The following is a 17,196-nucleotide window of genomic DNA, read 5'->3' on the forward strand; positions in this document are numbered from 1 at the left end:
CGGCCTCTCTGCTGCCTTGCCATAGTCCTGGAGGCTGGGAGATGGGACGAGGCCTTCCCTCCTCGCTTCCAGGACACCTGGCTGCTTCTCCCTGCCCTGCACCCGCATGGTTTAGCCACACGACGGGCAGAATGCGGCCGCTGTTGTGGCTTGGGCCAGACTCAGCCTCCCTCTGCTCTTCTGTTTCATCCCCAGTTACCTGTACTGGACAGACTGGGGGGACCACTCCCTGATCGGGAAGATTGGCATGGATGGCACCAACCGCAGCGTCATTGTTGACACCAAGATAACTTGGCCCAATGGCCTCACCCTTGACTACATCAACAGCCGAATCTATTGGGCGGATGCGCGGGAGGACTACATCGAGTTTGCCAGCCTGGATGGCTCCAACCGGCACACAGGTGAGAGTGCTGGGGCTCCCGGGGCACTGCCAGGCTTTTGTGGGGTGTGGACTTTGGATTGGTCACGAAAGCAGGAGCCAGGGCTGCTGTGTACGGTCGCCAGCTCCAGCAGCTCCTCTGTGCCTCTGACCAGGGGAAGAGGCTTGGTCCCTGGCTGAGCTGTCCCTGGAGAAAGACTGTGCTGTGGGAGGGGTGGCGTGGGGCAGCCCTGTGCTGAGCCACCCGCTCCCCCTTGCAGTGCTGAGCCAGGATATCCCGCACATCTTTGCGCTCACCCTCTTTGAGGATTTCATTTACTGGACCGACTGGGAGACCAAGTCCATCAACCGGGCCCACAAGACTACAGGAGCCAACAAGACCCTGTTGATCAGCACGCTGCACCGCCCCATGGACATCCACATCTACCACCCCTATCGCCAGCCTGATGGTGAGCTGTGGGGCTGGGGCTGGGGTGGCCCTGGCGTTGCAGAGTAGCCTAGGCAGGAGGTTGGGATTGGGCACGATGTGCAAAGAGATGCCAGTTTGGGCAAGGAGTGCAGGAGAGGGGTGCGTGGTGCAGCTGGGGGTTCACATGCCAACCTGAGGGTCTCCCACCTTGGTCTGACTCACAGTTGTCTCCCTACCCTCCCCAGTTCCCAACCATCCCTGCAAGACCAACAATGCCGGCTGCAGCAACCTCTGCCTTCTCTCGCCGGGTGGTGGGCACAAGTGTGCGTGTCCCACCAACTTCTATTTGGGCAGCGATGGCAAAACCTGCGTCTCCAACTGCACAGCCAGCCAGGTAACAGCCTGCCTGCCCCTGCCTGCACCTGCCTGTGTGGGCATCCCCCCCTGCAGCAAGCGTGTGCCTGTGCCCGTGTGCGTGTCCCCCCGCCATGGTTTCACCAGGTCCCAGCTCCTCTGCTTGTGCTGGTGCCAGCACTGTGCACCTGGGTGCTGGTGTGCACATGCCTTCTCCAGACGCGGGCAACACCTCCCTCCTGTGGCACTTCCCAGCACTTACATACTGCAGTCGTTTGAGGGTGCCCAGGGGAGCCAGAGACCCTCCGGCTCTGGAATGACCTTCTGCCTCCCCCTGTCCCTCCTTCAAACCCCAGAGGCTGTGTGATGTGGGCTCAGGGTTAAGGCTTTGCTCCAGGTCAGGACACAGAGTAATGTGGGGATGCCTGGAAAGGGACAGCACAGAGATCAGTGCCCTTGGCAGAGTTCCCTGGGGACAAAGCCACCTGGGGTCCTCCCTCCCCACTCCGAGCCGCTGTCACAAGGTTGTCTCTCCATCCCAGTTTGTCTGCAAGAATGACAAGTGCATCCCTTTCTGGTGGAAATGCGACACCGAGGACGACTGCGGGGACCGTTCAGATGAGCCAGAGGACTGCCGTGAGTGCCGAGCAGGGCTGACCACAGCCCACGGTGTCCCAGCACCCTGACCACACTGCCCAGCTCTTGCCAGCCCTACAGCATCTGTGTGCTGTCTGGAGCAGCCTGGTGCTGCTTGTGCAGCTGGTCCCCCAAAGCCCTGCTGCTGCTCTGGCTTCGGGACAGCACTGCTGCTCCGTGCTTGGCTCTGGCGGAGAGGAGGGTTATCCCATTAACAGGGCTCAGAGAACAGCGGGATAATGTGCTGTACCTGTGTGACGTATCGCCCTGTGGAGGACAGCAGCCAACTGCTGCCCTTGGAGCAGAGCTACCCCTTCACTGCACCAGAGCCCAGGGTTGGGTGCTGGTTGCTCAGTCCCTGCTGAAGACCCCAGAGGGAAAAGCGGGAGGTTAAGGTTTGCCCTGAAAATGTTCCCCAGAGCAAATGTTTCACTCTGTCTTACTCACCCCACAGCTGAGTTCAAATGCAGGCCGGGGCAGTTCCAGTGCTCCACTGGGATCTGCACCAACCCAGCCTTCATCTGTGATGGAGACAACGACTGCCAGGACAACTCGGATGAAGCCAACTGTGGTAGGTTCTCTGCCTGCCCTTGTGGCCCTCAAACCCCAGCAGGGCTGCACCATCCCAGTAGAGCAGAGATGCAGCGTGTCAGCTTTTGACCGTGCTGCCTCCCTTCCCAGATATCCACGTCTGTCTGCCCAGTCAGTTCAAATGCACGAACACCAACCGTTGCATCCCTGGCATTTTCCGCTGCAATGGTCAGGACAACTGCGGTGACGGCGAGGATGAGAAGGACTGCCGTAAGTGGGGAGCTGTTAACCATGTTAGGGATGGGGAACATCCTTACCTCTGCTCTGTGTAGAGCCTCTGTCCACCGTCACCCTGCTGCTCCTACAGACGCTTCTGTTTCCTAGCGGAAACAAAATCCTTAAATCCCTCGGAGTGGCAAGTTCAATATTTGCCATGGATTTGCACTGAGCCTGTCGCACAGCTAGGGATCTTGTGGCTTCTGCCCTGTCTCCCTGCAGCTGGTTGAGGCTTCTGAGGCCACCGCAGGGCTCTGTTCCCCTCCCCTCTCCACACATGGTCACCAAGCATGGCCAGACACTTCTTGTGATGCCCACAGCATCTTCACATCTCTCTGCTCTGTGCAGTTGTTTTTGTGGGGTGGTGGCTGGCAGACCCCTGCCTGCCCCGCTGCCTCTGCTGACTCTGCTTCTCCCTCCTGCAGCGGAGGTGACTTGTGCCCCCAACCAGTTCCAGTGTGCGATCACCAAGCGCTGCATCCCCCGCGTCTGGGTGTGCGACCGGGACAACGACTGTGTGGATGGCTCAGATGAACCTGCCAACTGCAGTAAGAGCCTGCACGGGGAGGGGCGGGTGGGTCTGGCCACACCAGTCCCAGGAGCTCCCCCACACCCGGTCACGTCTGTGTGTCTCTGCCTGTGGGATGGCGGGTCCCTGCTCAGTCCCCTGAGGTGCTGTGGGCAGTGGGTGATGGTGGTGGTGGCTTTGTCTGGATCTGTCCTGCTGAGATACTCCTTCCTCTGACTTATCTTTGGAGAATTGTTTGAAAGAGGGCGATCTTGCCCACCCTGTTCCAAGCAGGGGTGCTGCAGTCAGCTCCAGGCTGTTGGCACAAGGTGTTCATCAGCCCTGCAGATGAAATAAACATGCCTGGCCAGTACTAACCCCACCTCCCCTCCCCGTATCCATGTCATCTTGTTTCTCCGCACCAGCACAAATGACGTGTGGAGTGGATGAGTTCCGGTGCAAGGACTCTGGCAGGTGCATCCCAGCGCGCTGGAAGTGCGACGGGGAGGATGACTGCGGGGATGGGTCCGATGAGCCCAAGGAGGAATGTGGTGAGCAGGGACTGGGGAGATAAGCCTAAAGGGCATCTTGTGCCCCCCCTTCCCTGAGGGTCTGGCTGCCCTGCCGCTGTCTTTCCCTTCCACCTCCCTGGTGTGCCTGGGGCTGGGGGAGGTTTTAGCTGCTCCTCCGTTTCCAAACCGAGTGGGCAAGGCTGGGTGGGAGGGAGGCTGGCAGAGAGCAGCACTGCCCCCCTGCTAGCTGGTGTGTCCATCCCTCCCCTTGCACCCGGCAATGCTGATGCCTGTCCCTGTCCTGCCCCTCTCAGACGAACGCACCTGCGAGCCCTACCAGTTCCGCTGCAAGAACAACCGCTGCGTGCCGGGTCGCTGGCAGTGCGACTACGACAATGACTGTGGAGACAACTCGGATGAGGAGAGCTGCAGTACGTGCCGCCTTCGAGCCTTTGCTATCTCAGGAACCAGCTGTGCAGTGGAGAGGGGAGCAGTTCAGGTGCCCCCAGGCCCTCTGCCTGCCAGTGCTCCCAGCTGCGGGGGGAAGCATCAGGCTGGCTGGGACTGATGGCCGGGGAGCAGCCTTCTCTCCCTGGACAGAACGTGCCTGACTCCAGGGGACCAGCTAGCCCGGTCCCACAGCCAGGACTCGGCTGCTGGCTGTTCCAAGGAGAGGCCCCAAGTGGGACAGGTAAAAGGGAGGAGGTGACCCCAGTGCCGTTGCTGGCAGGCAGCACACGGGCCCTGTCCGGCCACGCTCACCCATGGGGCTCACGGGCACCTCGTCCCACTCGTGGTGGAGCAGCTTTGCTTTAGACCATTGCCCCGTGCTTTTGGCCCCAAACCCTTTGAAGTGGTTTGGCCTGGGGAGATGGTGGGGACACACTGAGCCTTTGGGTGGGGAACTGTGGAACCACCTCAACACAGGTCATAAACCTGGACCTGGACCAGTGTGTGGCGGCTGGTCCCCAAAAGTCATGGCAGATGATCAAGTTGTTGCCCCTTAATGAGTTACTGTCTGTTAGCGGAGCCATGCCACCACCCACCCTGCTGAGCAGCAGAGGACCATGACCGTCCACGTGGACGAGATGGTTCTTGGGGCTCTGCTGTGGGCAGGAGCCCAGTCCTGTCCCTCCAGTGGGGCCCAGGCTGCCCATGGGATGGCACTGGGGTCTGCTGCCAGCTGTAGGGGCCCAGGCAGAGCGAGACCCTCTTCCCACCATGCAGTGCCAGCCCCGGGTCCCTCTGTCTCTCTGCAGCTCTCTAGGGTGCAACTTTTTTTTTTCCTTTTCTGTTGATTTCACGTTGTGTTTTTGAGTTTGTGCCATTTCACTTCATCTTATGTTTTTCTCCATTTTCACACTGTCGTTATGGGGCGCTCAGAGGTAGGTTCCTGCCAAAATCTTTTAATTCCATGTACAGCCTCTCTAAAATGAATGAAGACAAGAAATTCTAGGTGAGGGCAGAGGGGTTGGGACTGGACAATCCAGGCAGATTTACTGAGCGTCAGCACCAGCATCTCCCTCCACTGGAGCTGCAGTCAGGGAGGGTCCAACCCTGCTGCCTCCACTACCGGGGCCCGTGCATGGCTCATGGCTCCAAAATCTGTCCCCACCCTGCCCCTTCCTGCTCCAGCTGGACACCCTCTGCCCCCCTCTGTCCCTGCAGTCCTGTTGGCTTCCACACTGCGGCCAGAGGGGCTGCCCACCTCAACACATCCTACACCTAGGTCAATGGGGAGGGGAAGGGTCCCGAGAGCCATCCTGGGCAGGAGGCTGCACCGCGTGCTGTCCTGCTGCGGATGGATTTGGCACCGACGGTGTTGGTGCCGGCCCGGCGGGTGCGTTGAGCTGCGAGGGGGAGTCTGCCCCAATGCCCTGCGAGAGGGGGGACAGGTGTGCTGGCTCTGCCAGAACTGGGCAGGGTGCAGCTGCCTTTCCTCTTGCCCACCGCTGCTGGTGGGGCAGCAGGGAGCTGTGGGGGTACTGCTGCCTTTGGTGGAGAATGACCTGGGGGGACATGTGCAGCCGGGAAGCTGCCAGGGGGGAGTCTGTATGGCCATAATAACCCCTGAAAGCTCCGTTTCCTGCAGGGATGTGGGAGCCCTGGAGTGGGATGGGAAGGGGGCTGGGAGGTGGTATCAGCCGTGCCCCTCTGGCAGTTCCCTCAGCTCTGCTTGCACCCCACCCTGTCCCCCGTGCCACTGGATGTGTGTCTGTGTCAGCCTGTGCCCCCTGAGCTGTTGGCCAGGGAGACCTCCTGCCCTTGCAGACCTGCCTGCAGCCCGCGCTCAGGGGGATGCCCTGTGTTCTCTGTCCCCAGCGCCCCGGCCCTGCTCGGAGAGCGAGTTCTCGTGTGCCAACGGCCGCTGCATCGCCGGCAGGTGGAAGTGCGATGGGGACCATGACTGCGCGGATGGCTCTGACGAGGTATGGTATCAATGGCAGGGGCTCCCTGCCGGCACCTTTTCCCTGCCCACATGTGGGAGTGGGTACACGTCCCACCCAGTCTGCCAGTGGTCCCTTGCCACCAAGGGGGGGGCTGCGAGCCTGGTCCTGGGTGCAGTCACAGGGCGGGAGGCTGCCACAGCTGGGAGTGTCTCTGCTGACCAGCGTCTCTCGCACTTCCTCGCAGAAAGACTGCACGCCACGCTGCGAGTTCGACCAGTTCCAGTGCAAGAATGGGCACTGCATCCCCATGCGCTGGCGCTGCGACGCTGATGCAGACTGCATGGACGGCACCGACGAGGAGAACTGTGGCACTGGAGGTAACAGCTGTGCTGCGTGACTCACTCGGAACTGGTCATCTTCCCCCCCATGCCCTCCTGTCGCCTGTGTCCCCACTGCAAGTGGGAGTGCTCCCCTGTGTGTGTGTCAGCACTGCTCTGCCTGGCCCCAGGCCATGCATGGCCCTGGAGAGCCCCCAGCTATGCTGGAAATTGGAGTTGTGGCCCCAGACCGGCATTTTGGCAACCAGACAGCACTGGCTGACTTGTCGTCTTCTGCCCCGTGCTGTCATAGTTCGCACGTGCCCCCTGGATGAGTTCCAGTGCAACAACACGCTGTGCAAGCCCCTGGCCTGGAAGTGTGATGGGGAGGATGACTGCGGGGATAACTCAGATGAAAACCCGGAGGAGTGCTGTGAGTGACACCATGTTGCCTCTCCTTGCTCCTGGCAAGGCCCCTGCCTGGCACACATCTGCCTGGAGGGGCAGCAGCCTGCCCCAAGCACCCGCACGCTGGGGAGGGGTGACAGTCCCAGAGCTCAGACACTGCTATGGGTACTAGGGGGGGCTGTGGGTACTTCTGGCAGCTCCACACATCCCCTCTGGATGGGGCTGGCAGTGGGGAATGGGGGCTGAGAGGGCAGGGGGCTGGGTGAGAAGAGGGCTGACCCTCCTGCAGCTGGGCCAGCAACTGGGCAATTGTCTTTGCTTCAGTCTCTTTGCTTTAGTCTCCGGAGCCCGTTCGCCCTCGTGGGACAGGCCTCCCTGGAGAGCGGGCATAGGCTGAGCAGCGGCTTGTGACAAGTGTGACAGCCTGGCTATGGCGTCTCCTTTCACCGTCACCGTTTGTTTCTGTTTGCTGGTGCAGTGAAATTCCAGTGTCCCCCCAACAGACCGTTCCGCTGCAAGAACGACCGGGTATGTCTGTGGATCGGTCGACAGTGCGACGGCATTGACAACTGTGGAGACAACACGGATGAGAAAGACTGCGGTGAGTGGGGCTGCCCATGGGCACAGCTCTGCACCCAGCGTGGATGGGGCAGTGGGTCACCGCTGCCCTCAGGCTGGTCCTTGCAGAGCACTGGGTTTAGCCCAGGTGTTGGGGTTTGCTTTGCCCACTACTTATTCCCAAAACTGGGAGGTGGATGCAGGCATCCTGGGTCCCTGCCTGGTCCCTTCCCGTGCCGTTTGCACCCTGTGGCTCCAGCAGGGCTGGGTGCCCAGGAACACAGAGTGTCACAGCCACTGCCCCTGCTCCTGCAGAGTCACCCACAGCCAAGCCCAAGAGCTGCAGCCAGGACAAGAATGAGTTCCTGTGCGAGAACAAGAAGTGCATCAGTGCCAACCTCCGCTGCAACTTCTTTGATGACTGCGGAGATGGCTCTGATGAGAAGTCCTGCTCCCACGGTGCGTGGGGAGTTGGGGTGTCAAGGGGGGGGGGGAGGGTGAGGGTGGACACTGGAAAGCCGCAAAGGTGCAGGTGCTGACAGTGCATCCCACCCCAGACCACAAGTCATACGACTGCATGACCAACACCACCATGTGTGGAGACGAGGCGCAGTGCATTCAGTCGCAGTCCACCACGTACTGCACGTGCCGCAGAGGCTTCCAGAAGGTGCCAGACAAGAATTCCTGCCAAGGTACTTCCTGCTGCTGCTGGAGAGGGGTTGGGGTTGGGCCGTTGGGTTTATGGTTGGTTTTTGCCAGTAAGATGTGTCTTCACGCCTGTGGAGTGGCTGGGACATCATAAATGGTGTTCTTGGGGCACAAACATGGGGAATGGGGAGAGACGGGGTCTCTGAGCCCTGGGTAGCACAGACCAGCCCCCAGCAAGGGGCTGGCCCGCCCTGGCTGTGTGTGGGGGGGCACCCTCCTGGTCTCCTCCCTGACTCAGTCTCGTCTCCCACTGCCCAGATGTCAACGAGTGCCTGCGCTTTGGGACCTGCTCCCAGCTCTGCAACAACACCAAGGGCTCCCACGTCTGCAGCTGCGCCAAGAACTTCATGAAGACGGACAACATGTGCAAGGCAGAAGGTCAGGAGGGAACAGGGGCACGCGCAGATTCTGTACGTGCCTGTGCCGCCCTGCGGGACCCAGCCACTCTTCCTTCCCTGCTCCTCCTCCTCCCCCCGCACCTCTGCCTACCCTTCCTTCTGGCACTGCCCATGCCATCAGTCTGTCCTTCCCCGGCAGGGCAAGCCCCAAGGGGGTGCCAGGCTCCTAGTGACCCCATGCCCTGCCCCACCATGCAGCTGGGCTGACCACCGTTCCCTGCCCAGCCCGCACCAACAACTCCTCCTCTGCAGGCTCCGAGCACCAAATCCTCTACATCGCGGATGACAACAAGATCCGGAGCATGTACCCCTTCAACCCCAACTCTGCCTACGAGCCAGCCTTCCAGGGCGACGAGAACGTGCGCATTGACGCCATGGACATCTACGTCAAGGGCAACAAGATCTACTGGACCAACTGGCACACAGGCAGGATCTCGTACCGGGAGCTGCCTGCCTCTTCTGCTGCCTCCACCGCCTCCAACCGCAACCGGCGCCAGATTGATGGCGGTGTCACCCACCTGAATGTGAGCTCTGTCAAGGGCATGGCGGGAGGCACCAAGGCCAGGCTGCTGGTGTCCTCTGCCCTCACCTCTGCCCCCTTTCTGCCCTTCACAGATCTCGGGGCTGAAGATGCCACGGGGAATTGCCATTGACTGGGTTGCTGGGAACATCTACTGGACAGACTCGGGGCGGGATGTCATTGAGGTGGCGCAGATGAAAGGCGAGAATCGCAAGACGCTGATCTCGGGCATGATCGATGAGCCCCACGCCATCGTAGTTGACCCGCTTAGGGGGTGAGAGACTCGAGCCCTTTCTCCCTTTCTTATGCCCAGCCCTCATCCCAGCTCCTCTCACCAACAAGCCTGTCCGAGGTGGAAGCTCCCTGTACCCCAGCATCACTCTCCGTATCAGCTCGAGCTGCTGTGCCTTGGAGTTGGCACCGGGGTCATGTCAGTGACTCTAGGACACCGTGGGGAGAACGTGGGAGGGTTTCTCTGCTGACAGGGCATCAGGCTGTCCTGCTCTTCCCTTCCTTGCTCCCTTGCAGGGAATGACCTGCCCATGTCCTTTGCAGGACTATGTACTGGTCAGACTGGGGCAATCACCCCAAGATTGAGACGGCCGCTATGGACGGGACACTGCGCGAGACCCTGGTGCAGGACAACATCCAGTGGCCAACAGGTGAACAAAGACGGGTGCCAGGAGGGGCACGAGGGGTGGCAAAAGCCTTGACAGGAGAGACGTACAATGTGCTCGTGTTGGGGAGACTCAGCCTGGGAGTTCTGAGCTCCGTGGCTGGAGTGTGTAGGGGTGGCAGGGGGGGCTGCTCTGCTGGTCGCATGGTCAGGAGGGGCTCAGGGTGGGCTGGGGGCCTGTACCTCATGGGGAGGGTGTGTGTCCCCTCAGGCCTGGCCGTGGACTACCACAACGAGCGGCTGTACTGGGCTGACGCCAAGCTCTCCGTGATCGGCAGCATCCGGCTCAACGGCACTGACCCCGTCGTGGCCATCGACAACAAGAAGGGTAAGCAGTGCCCGAGACCCACCGGAGCCTCAGAGAGAAGAGGGAGGTGCCGGGGGTAATGTCTCCGGGGTGAGGTCCCGGCACAGCCCAACCTGCAGACTCCCCAGGGCCCCTGGCCTAGACCGTGCTGCAGGGCAGAGCCCAAGGCTGAGCCAGGGATGCTCAGCAGGTGGCAGTGAGGGTGGGTTTTCCTCGTTAAATGCTTCACAGCGGGACCAGAGCCTGCTGGCACTGCTGTCCCCCCAACACCGTCCCCCTCGTACAGGGTGGGAGGTCCTAGCCTCAAATCCAAACAAAATCCTTACTCAGCCCTGCCTAAGGCAGTGAGCAGCCAGCCGTGCCACCTCTGCCTGCACATGTCCCCTCTTCGCTTCCCCAGGGCTGAGCCATCCTTTCAGCATCGACATCTTCGAGGACTACATCTATGGTGTCACCTACATCAACAACCGCATCTTCAAGATCCACAAGTTTGGGCACAAGGCTGTCACCAACCTGACATCTGGCCTCAACCATGCCACTGACGTCGTGCTCTACCACCAGTACAAGCAACCAGAGGGTGTGTGCCAGGGCTGGGACCCCCACCCTGCTACCAGCAGAGCTTGGAGCAAGAGTGGACTCAGCACCCAGCTTCTCTGTCCAAAGTGGGGGACATCTGGATGGGGGAAGCATTAGTGGCGAGGGAGGTGGACTGGGGGGAGGCCAGCTGCAATGGCGAGCTGTCAGCTTGGGCAGCTGTAGGGCTGTGGGGGATGTCCTAAAGCTGTTGGCGGATAGTCATTTGTCAGGAGGGCTGTGGGTCATCCCACCATCCTCACCCTGCTGACCTCACCCCACATCGTCCTCTTGGCAGTGACCAACCCTTGCGACCGCAAGAAATGCGAGTGGCTCTGCCTGCTCAGCCCCAGCGGCCCTGTCTGCACCTGCCCCAATGGCAAGCGCCTGGACAACGGCACCTGTGTGGTCATTCCCTCGCCCACTGTCTCCCCTGTTGGTAGGTGGTCCAGAGGAGGAGGAGGAAGAGGGGGATCCCGCCCAGCGCGGTCCCACTGACCTCCATCCCTCCCTCCCAGTGCCCACCACCGACACCTGTGACCTGGTCTGCCTGAACGGTGGCAGCTGCTTCCTCAATGCCCGCAAGCAGGCCAAGTGCCGCTGCCAGCCGCGCTACAATGGGGAGAAGTGCCAGATCGACCAGTGCTGGGACTACTGCCAGAACGGGGGCACGTGTGCCGCCTCCCCATCGGGTGAGGCTGCTGAGGGCGAGCCTGGAGGTCGGGGCTGGTCTTGGGCAGACAGACGGACAGATGGGGAACACGCTAATGGCTCTTGTTCTCAGGCATGCCGACCTGCCGCTGCCCCACTGGCTTCACGGGGCCCCGGTGCAACCAGCAAGTGTGCACTGACTACTGCCTGAACAACGGCAGCTGCACCGTCAACCAGGGCAACCAGCCCAACTGCCGCTGCCTGCCCACCTTCATCGGGGACCGCTGCCAGTACCGTGAGTGCTGCCCGCTCCTGTCAAGGGTAACTGGGGACAGCGCCTGGGAGATTGGACTGCTGTGTCCCTCTCTTCTGGGGGATGCATTTTGGGGACCTGTGGGGACAGTGCCTGAGAGGTTGGACTCCCAGGTCTCCCTCTTTTGGAGGATGCTCTCTGGAGGGAGGTGTGGTGCTCGGTGGTGGACCAGGGTCACGAGCAGCCCTCCAGAGGGGACCAGCGGTCTGAGGGGCCAGTGTGGGGCTGCTGACCCTGATCCCACCATCCCCTGCAGGGCAGTGCTTCGACTACTGTGAGAACGATGGCGTCTGCCAGATGACGGCCAGCGGCACCAAGCAGTGCCGCTGCCCTCCGCAGTTTGAGGGCACCCAGTGCCAGGACAACAAGTGCTCCCGGTGCCAGGAGGGCAAGTGCAGCATCAACAAGCAGAGCGGAGAAGTCTCCTGCATGTAGGTGCTGGGCATGTGGAACTCCAGGGAGGAAGAGGGGGATGATGGGCACAAGGACCCAAAAAAAAAAAATCCTGTGTCCCTGTGGCCGGACCATTGGGGATTGGCCATGGCTGATAGATGCTGGGTCAGTAATTCAGGACAGCTAAGAAATCTGGGAGAGCTCAGGGCCCCAGGAGAAGGCGATGGAGATGTCTGTTCCCCAAGCCCATCCTGCTGTCCCAGCAGCCATCAGTGTGGCACAGCCACAAGCCGTGCCAGAGGGATGAGCTAACAGCCTCCAGCAAGCGGAGACCCTGGTGCTGGGTGGGGGGGGAGGGGCCATGGGGCAGGTGGGGGGTACATGTGTGCCTGATCCTCTTGCCCTACAGCTGCCCAGACGGCAAGATAGCGCCCAGCTGCCTGACCTGCGACAATTACTGCCTGCATGGTGGGACCTGCTCCATCAGCGACAAGACGCAGCTGCCCGAGTGCCTGTAAGCAGAGCTGGGGGGTGGGGGTGGGGGCTACAGGTGGGCTACTTGCCCCTCCAAGCACAGGGAGCATGTGACTGACAGACCCCAATCTGTGTGCCCTCCCTGACCCCCAGGTCTGTGCCCCACCTCTCCTTCCCCGCATGCTGTCCTGCCCCTGCTAACCCCAGTGCTCTCCCTGCGCTCTCAGGTGCCCGGCAGGGATGACGGGGACACGCTGCGAGGACTTCATCGTCAGTGAGCAGCAGAGCAACCGTAAGTATGGGGCAGTCCTGCCCCGGGGGCCCCGTGAGGCCCAACAACAAACCAGGGTGGGGGGAGTGGGGGTTGGGCAGCATATTTGCCTGCGAAGCCAGGGGTGCCCAGTGCCCCCTTGCAACTCCTGAACCCCATTCTCCGGTGCAGAGGGAGCAGGTCCTTTCCTGCAGGCAGGGCGAGCCCAGGCTGCCTGGGGCATGCAGTCACCAGCCCCTGTGCATGCTCTGACTGTACCTGCACCTCTCATCCCGCAGGAACAGCCTCCATTGTCATCCCCATCCTGCTGCTGCTCATCCTCCTCACTGTGGTGGCTTTTGTCTGGTACAAGTGGAGGATTAAAGGGTGAGTCCGGGCTGTTGGGGGCCAGGAGGGAGTGTTACAGAAACCCTCCTTGCAGGGCTTGAAAGCCTCGATTCTGCGGGACAACGAGCAGGACTGCTGGTGGGGCAGGGGCCCCATCTACTGCACCCCCTGTTGCTGGCACTGACCCCCTGTCGCTCACCTTCCCTAGTGCCAAGGGCTTCCAGCACCAGCGGATGACGAATGGTGCCATGAATGTGGAGATCGGGAACCCCACCTACAAAATGTATGAGGGGGAGCCTGACGATGACGTGGGGGAGCTGCTGGATGCAGACTTTGCCCTGGACCCTGACAAGGTGAGGAGCGGAGCTGCCATGGCCTGGAGGGGCCACTGGCTGTGCAGCGTCCAGCCCGAAGTGGGGGATGCAGAGTGGGTGCCTGCTGAAGCAGGGGGCATGTTGCTGCAGCAGTGTCATGGCTCCCTGGGGCTGCTCTGTGTGCAAAGGAGGCTGGGGGGCTCTGAGGGGTACAAAGGCTTCGGGGGCGGAGGGATGGTGGCACAGTCAGCGGTGCTGTACTGGGACGAGGTCACGGCTGGTGCAGGCTCTTGCCAAAGCACCCCAGGGCAAGGGATCCCTCTGGGACCGCTCTGCTGGGGAGAGAGGTGTCCATGCCCCCTCCCACCTGCTCCCCCCTCTCTGCAGCCCACCAACTTCACCAACCCCGTCTATGCCACGCTGTACATGGGCGCCCACAACAGCCGCAACTCGCTGGCTAGCACAGACGAGAAGCGGGAGCTGCTGTCGCGGGGTGCAGACGACGACCTGGCGGACCCCCTGGCATAGGGGCAGGACAGGGGCGCAGGGCCACTGGGGCGCAGCGCCCGGGCCTGGCACAGACACCCATTGCAGGAGGCGGGCGGGGGCCGGGGGGGGGCCAAGAGCCACTGTATAAATGTACAAATGAAGGATTATTACTTTTCTATGTGAGCAGTATTATTACCTGTATATTCCCCGGTACCAGGCCTCAGCGCCTCTCATTGCCAGTTCCGGCTTTGGTTTATTTTAAATCTCTTTACATTGGGCCCCCCCCTCCCTCCCCCTCCCACCCACGGGACAAGCCAGCGTTTCAGAGCAGGGACGGTGCCACAGTCAGTGCGCCAGGACAAACTCGCTGGGGCCGCTGTAGCTGGGGATGACAGGAGACACAGGGTTACTGCTATGTGGGGCACAGGCAGGAGTGAGGCAGAGTGGGGGCCACATGCTCCCTAGCTCTCGGCTCTACTCCCCCCCCCCCCGCCCAGCCCCTGCAGCTCCCCTCTATGGGGGCCCCGTTTCCTTCCCCCCCCACCCCCCCCCAAATCTGCTGCTCCCCAGGTTCTCCTTTCTCCTGCAGCTTGGCCTCTGCTACCCTCCCTCCCCACCTTTTCCTCCACTGCCCCCCTCCCTCCCTCCCTGCCATTCTCGGCTCTGCCGGACTGTTACAGGGGACAGGGACAAAAGCCCCCACCCCCATTGTGGGGCAGAAGGTCCCCAGCCCCACGGTCCCTTGCTCCAGCTTGTCGCCTGCACCTTGCCCACTCTCCAACATGCACATTTTTTAACAGGAAAAAAAAAAAAAGGCAAAAATGTGGAAATGACCTAGCTTTTATAGTAGAAATAAATAAACGCATGTGGGGGGAGGGCGGGGGGCGACCCCATCCTTTTATTGGGGGGAAATGTTTTAATAATTTTTGCTGGATTACTTTACAACTAAACAAAACAGATATTGTTATAAATAAAATTTTTAAAAACTGAAGAGCAGGCTCCTGGATGGTGGGAAGGGATATGCTGGGGGGGGGGGGGCGGAGCCCAGGCACTGGTGACAGCCAGGCCTCAGGTCACCAGGTGCTGCAGCCCTGATGCCCTCAAAGCCCAGTGGTGCCAGTGGTGGCCTGGGGAGTGGTGAGGAGGGGTGTCACAGATGGGTGGTGTGAGCTGGGAGGATCCCACCGGGGCCTCTCGCACCATCACGTTGCCCTGGCTGCGTGCAGGGAGTGTGGATGGAAGGGAGAGCTGTGTGTGCTTGCGCGAGCATGAGGGTGTTGTGTTGCCTGGGTGCTCTCGGGTGCAGCGCCTGTGCTGGTGCATGTGCCGCTCAGGGCGATGCGTGTGCACACACGTGTGTGCGACTGCTCCCCGCTGCTGGCGGCACCTCCCGGGGCACCCCACCGAGCACCCCGGGGCCCCGAGCTGCTGCGGCCTGGACACCGACTCCTTCCCTTGCGCTGCGGGGAGCAGAAACAGCCCGTGGCACCGGGCGTGGAGCACCGGGCGTGGAGCACCGAGCACCGGCCTCGGGCACCGGCGGCGCGCGCGCTCCCGGAAGCCGCCACCAGGTGGCGCCGCCGCCCTCGACAACTGAGCCGGGGGGGGCTGCACGCGCACCCCGTGTGCACACACCGCTTCGTGTGCCCCCTCGTGTGCACACACCGCTTCGTGTGCCCCCCGCGCAGAGGCACAGGCACAGCGCCCCGTCCCGCACAGTCTCGTGGGGGAAGGAGGGGAGTGCTGGGACCGCGCACCGGCTGAGCGAGGGCTGGGGCTGGCGGGGGGGGGGGGTGGCTGGGGGTTGCTTGCCCACGGTCTGTCCCCTCCCTAGGGACCACTCGGGTGCCCCTGCCCAGCTGCTCCTCACCCTGGCCGCTCTGCCCCCGCGCAGCCTTGGGCACCAGGTGCTGGGCTGTGACCAGCAGGGATGCTGAGGGTGCTGAGGATGGGGGGCCTGGGAGGGACCACCTGCACCCCTTGGATGGTGGCGGGGGCCTGAGGGCAGGGCCAGACAGCCAGGGGCTCACGTCTGCCTTGGCTGGCTTGGGCTGAGTGGGACGGGCGTGAGGGCTGGCCTGTGCTCTGGATGTCAGGTCCCTGGGCCGGCAGCCGCCCCCTGCCTCGGCCACGCTTAGCCCTGCCGTGTGCCAGGGCCGTGACAGCAGAGCTGGGTGTGGGTTGCGAGGGGAGCCCAGGGCCGTGGCGGACCCCCATGGCACCCCCAGCCTGCAGCTCAGCACAGACCGTCAGCCCTTGGCACCCTCCTTGCCAGCATTGGGATCGGCATTGGCAGCAGCCCCCCCCCCCACCTCCTGCAGATGCCGAGCTGAGGACACGGCTGCTGCCTTCGAAAAGCCCCAAACCTCTCTGCAAAGGGATCCAGCACGGCCTGAGCGCGGCGCGGCCCTCAGATCTATTTCAATACCAGCTCTTTGTTCACTTATCGGTTTCTTATATCTCCTCTAGAGGTTTTTTTTCCCTCCCCCCCTCTCCCCCCGCCTTTTTCTCTTCTTTTTCCTTCAATCTTTTTAATTTTTTTTAAACCTTCACTTGTTTCCCCTTGCCATGACTCTGCCCTCCCAGATCTTAGGCCAGTGGGCTGTTAATTGTGTGGGAGGGGTCTTCCCAGAGCCCCCTGGACGTCTTGCAGACCGATGTCCCTTTGCTCCCTGGCGAGACCGTCAGGGATACCAGGACCGCCCTGGGAGTTTGCTCTGGCAATGTGGGGCAAGGCCCCAGCTGGTAGCAAACAGGGTAAATGCAGAAATGGGGGGGGCGCAGCACTTTGGTTCCTTGGGGGATTGTTGTGGGATCCCAGCTGGGCAGGGACTGGGGTGCAGAGGCTCCTGCCAGCATGGGAAGTGGGGAGCCGAGGAGGACAGGGTAACATGGGCTGTGGGGCTGGCAGTAGCTCTCACACCAGCCGGTAGTGCTGGCACCGCGGCAGCAGCCAAGAGATGGGGCTGACACGACCTTCCCTGGAGGGAGGGCTCCCCTGCGCCCCAGCTGCGGACCCTGAGCACGGGGTGCCAGGTGCCCCTGCCAGGGTGGTGCTGCAGTGGGGTGCCAAAGCAGGCAGGCACTGTGCTGCCCAGGGCTGCAGTGGGGCTGTGGTGGAGCTGGCATGGGGCTGGCTGGGGTCCCACAACCCCCATGCTGCCAGGACTTCTTGATCCCCCCCGCTCCGTGTCAGCACTGCCCTTTCCCTTTCCTTTCTCTCCCATTTCCCTTCATTTCTCTCCCTTTCCTTTGCTTATTTCTCCTTTACCTTTTATTCATTCTGTCTCCACACGTATGCGTGGTTCTGCAATGCTCCCCCCATCCTGTGCTTGCCCCCATCCCTGCTGATACCAAAGCCCCTGCCAGCAGCTTCCCAGGGAAGGCGAGTAGATAATAATAGTAATAACAGTAACATTAATAGTAATAACAATAAAGTGATAGTGTTGGGGACGGATCTCTGGTGAGCTGGGAAGGGGGGGTGAGAACACCTGGCAGACCCCT

At 61.6% G+C, this 17,196-nt stretch overlaps 1 protein-coding gene across 1 annotated transcript in view; it reads left to right on the forward strand.

Annotated features, from left to right (window-relative positions):
* The window catches only part of LRP1 (LDL receptor related protein 1), an 89,441-nt gene extending 74,758 nt beyond the window's left edge, over window positions 1-14,683 (forward strand). Inside the window, exons 61-90 of the mRNA XM_075737689.1 lie at window positions 196-401; window positions 640-828; window positions 1,034-1,182; window positions 1,685-1,778; window positions 2,233-2,349; window positions 2,460-2,579; window positions 3,011-3,133; window positions 3,519-3,644; window positions 3,920-4,036; window positions 5,928-6,034; window positions 6,240-6,372; window positions 6,626-6,745; window positions 7,199-7,321; window positions 7,594-7,737; window positions 7,836-7,970; window positions 8,245-8,364; window positions 8,637-8,908; window positions 9,000-9,178; window positions 9,460-9,566; window positions 9,792-9,908; window positions 10,288-10,464; window positions 10,759-10,899; window positions 10,979-11,152; window positions 11,245-11,406; window positions 11,681-11,855; window positions 12,227-12,331; window positions 12,519-12,583; window positions 12,841-12,928; window positions 13,098-13,242; window positions 13,591-14,683. Of these exons, the coding sequence (XP_075593804.1) occupies window positions 196-401; window positions 640-828; window positions 1,034-1,182; window positions 1,685-1,778; window positions 2,233-2,349; window positions 2,460-2,579; window positions 3,011-3,133; window positions 3,519-3,644; window positions 3,920-4,036; window positions 5,928-6,034; window positions 6,240-6,372; window positions 6,626-6,745; window positions 7,199-7,321; window positions 7,594-7,737; window positions 7,836-7,970; window positions 8,245-8,364; window positions 8,637-8,908; window positions 9,000-9,178; window positions 9,460-9,566; window positions 9,792-9,908; window positions 10,288-10,464; window positions 10,759-10,899; window positions 10,979-11,152; window positions 11,245-11,406; window positions 11,681-11,855; window positions 12,227-12,331; window positions 12,519-12,583; window positions 12,841-12,928; window positions 13,098-13,242; window positions 13,591-13,731 (4,171 nt within the window). The 3' untranslated portion in view covers window positions 13,732-14,683. The remainder of the gene's footprint in view (window positions 1-195; window positions 402-639; window positions 829-1,033; window positions 1,183-1,684; window positions 1,779-2,232; window positions 2,350-2,459; window positions 2,580-3,010; window positions 3,134-3,518; window positions 3,645-3,919; window positions 4,037-5,927; window positions 6,035-6,239; window positions 6,373-6,625; window positions 6,746-7,198; window positions 7,322-7,593; window positions 7,738-7,835; window positions 7,971-8,244; window positions 8,365-8,636; window positions 8,909-8,999; window positions 9,179-9,459; window positions 9,567-9,791; window positions 9,909-10,287; window positions 10,465-10,758; window positions 10,900-10,978; window positions 11,153-11,244; window positions 11,407-11,680; window positions 11,856-12,226; window positions 12,332-12,518; window positions 12,584-12,840; window positions 12,929-13,097; window positions 13,243-13,590) is intronic.
* Window positions 14,684-17,196: the final 2,513 nt, after the last annotated feature.

The sequence above is a fragment of the Balearica regulorum genome, chromosome 29, assembly GCF_011004875.1.
Source record: "Balearica regulorum gibbericeps isolate bBalReg1 chromosome 29, bBalReg1.pri, whole genome shotgun sequence".
NCBI classification, from domain to species: Eukaryota; Metazoa; Chordata; class Aves; order Gruiformes; family Gruidae; genus Balearica; species Balearica regulorum.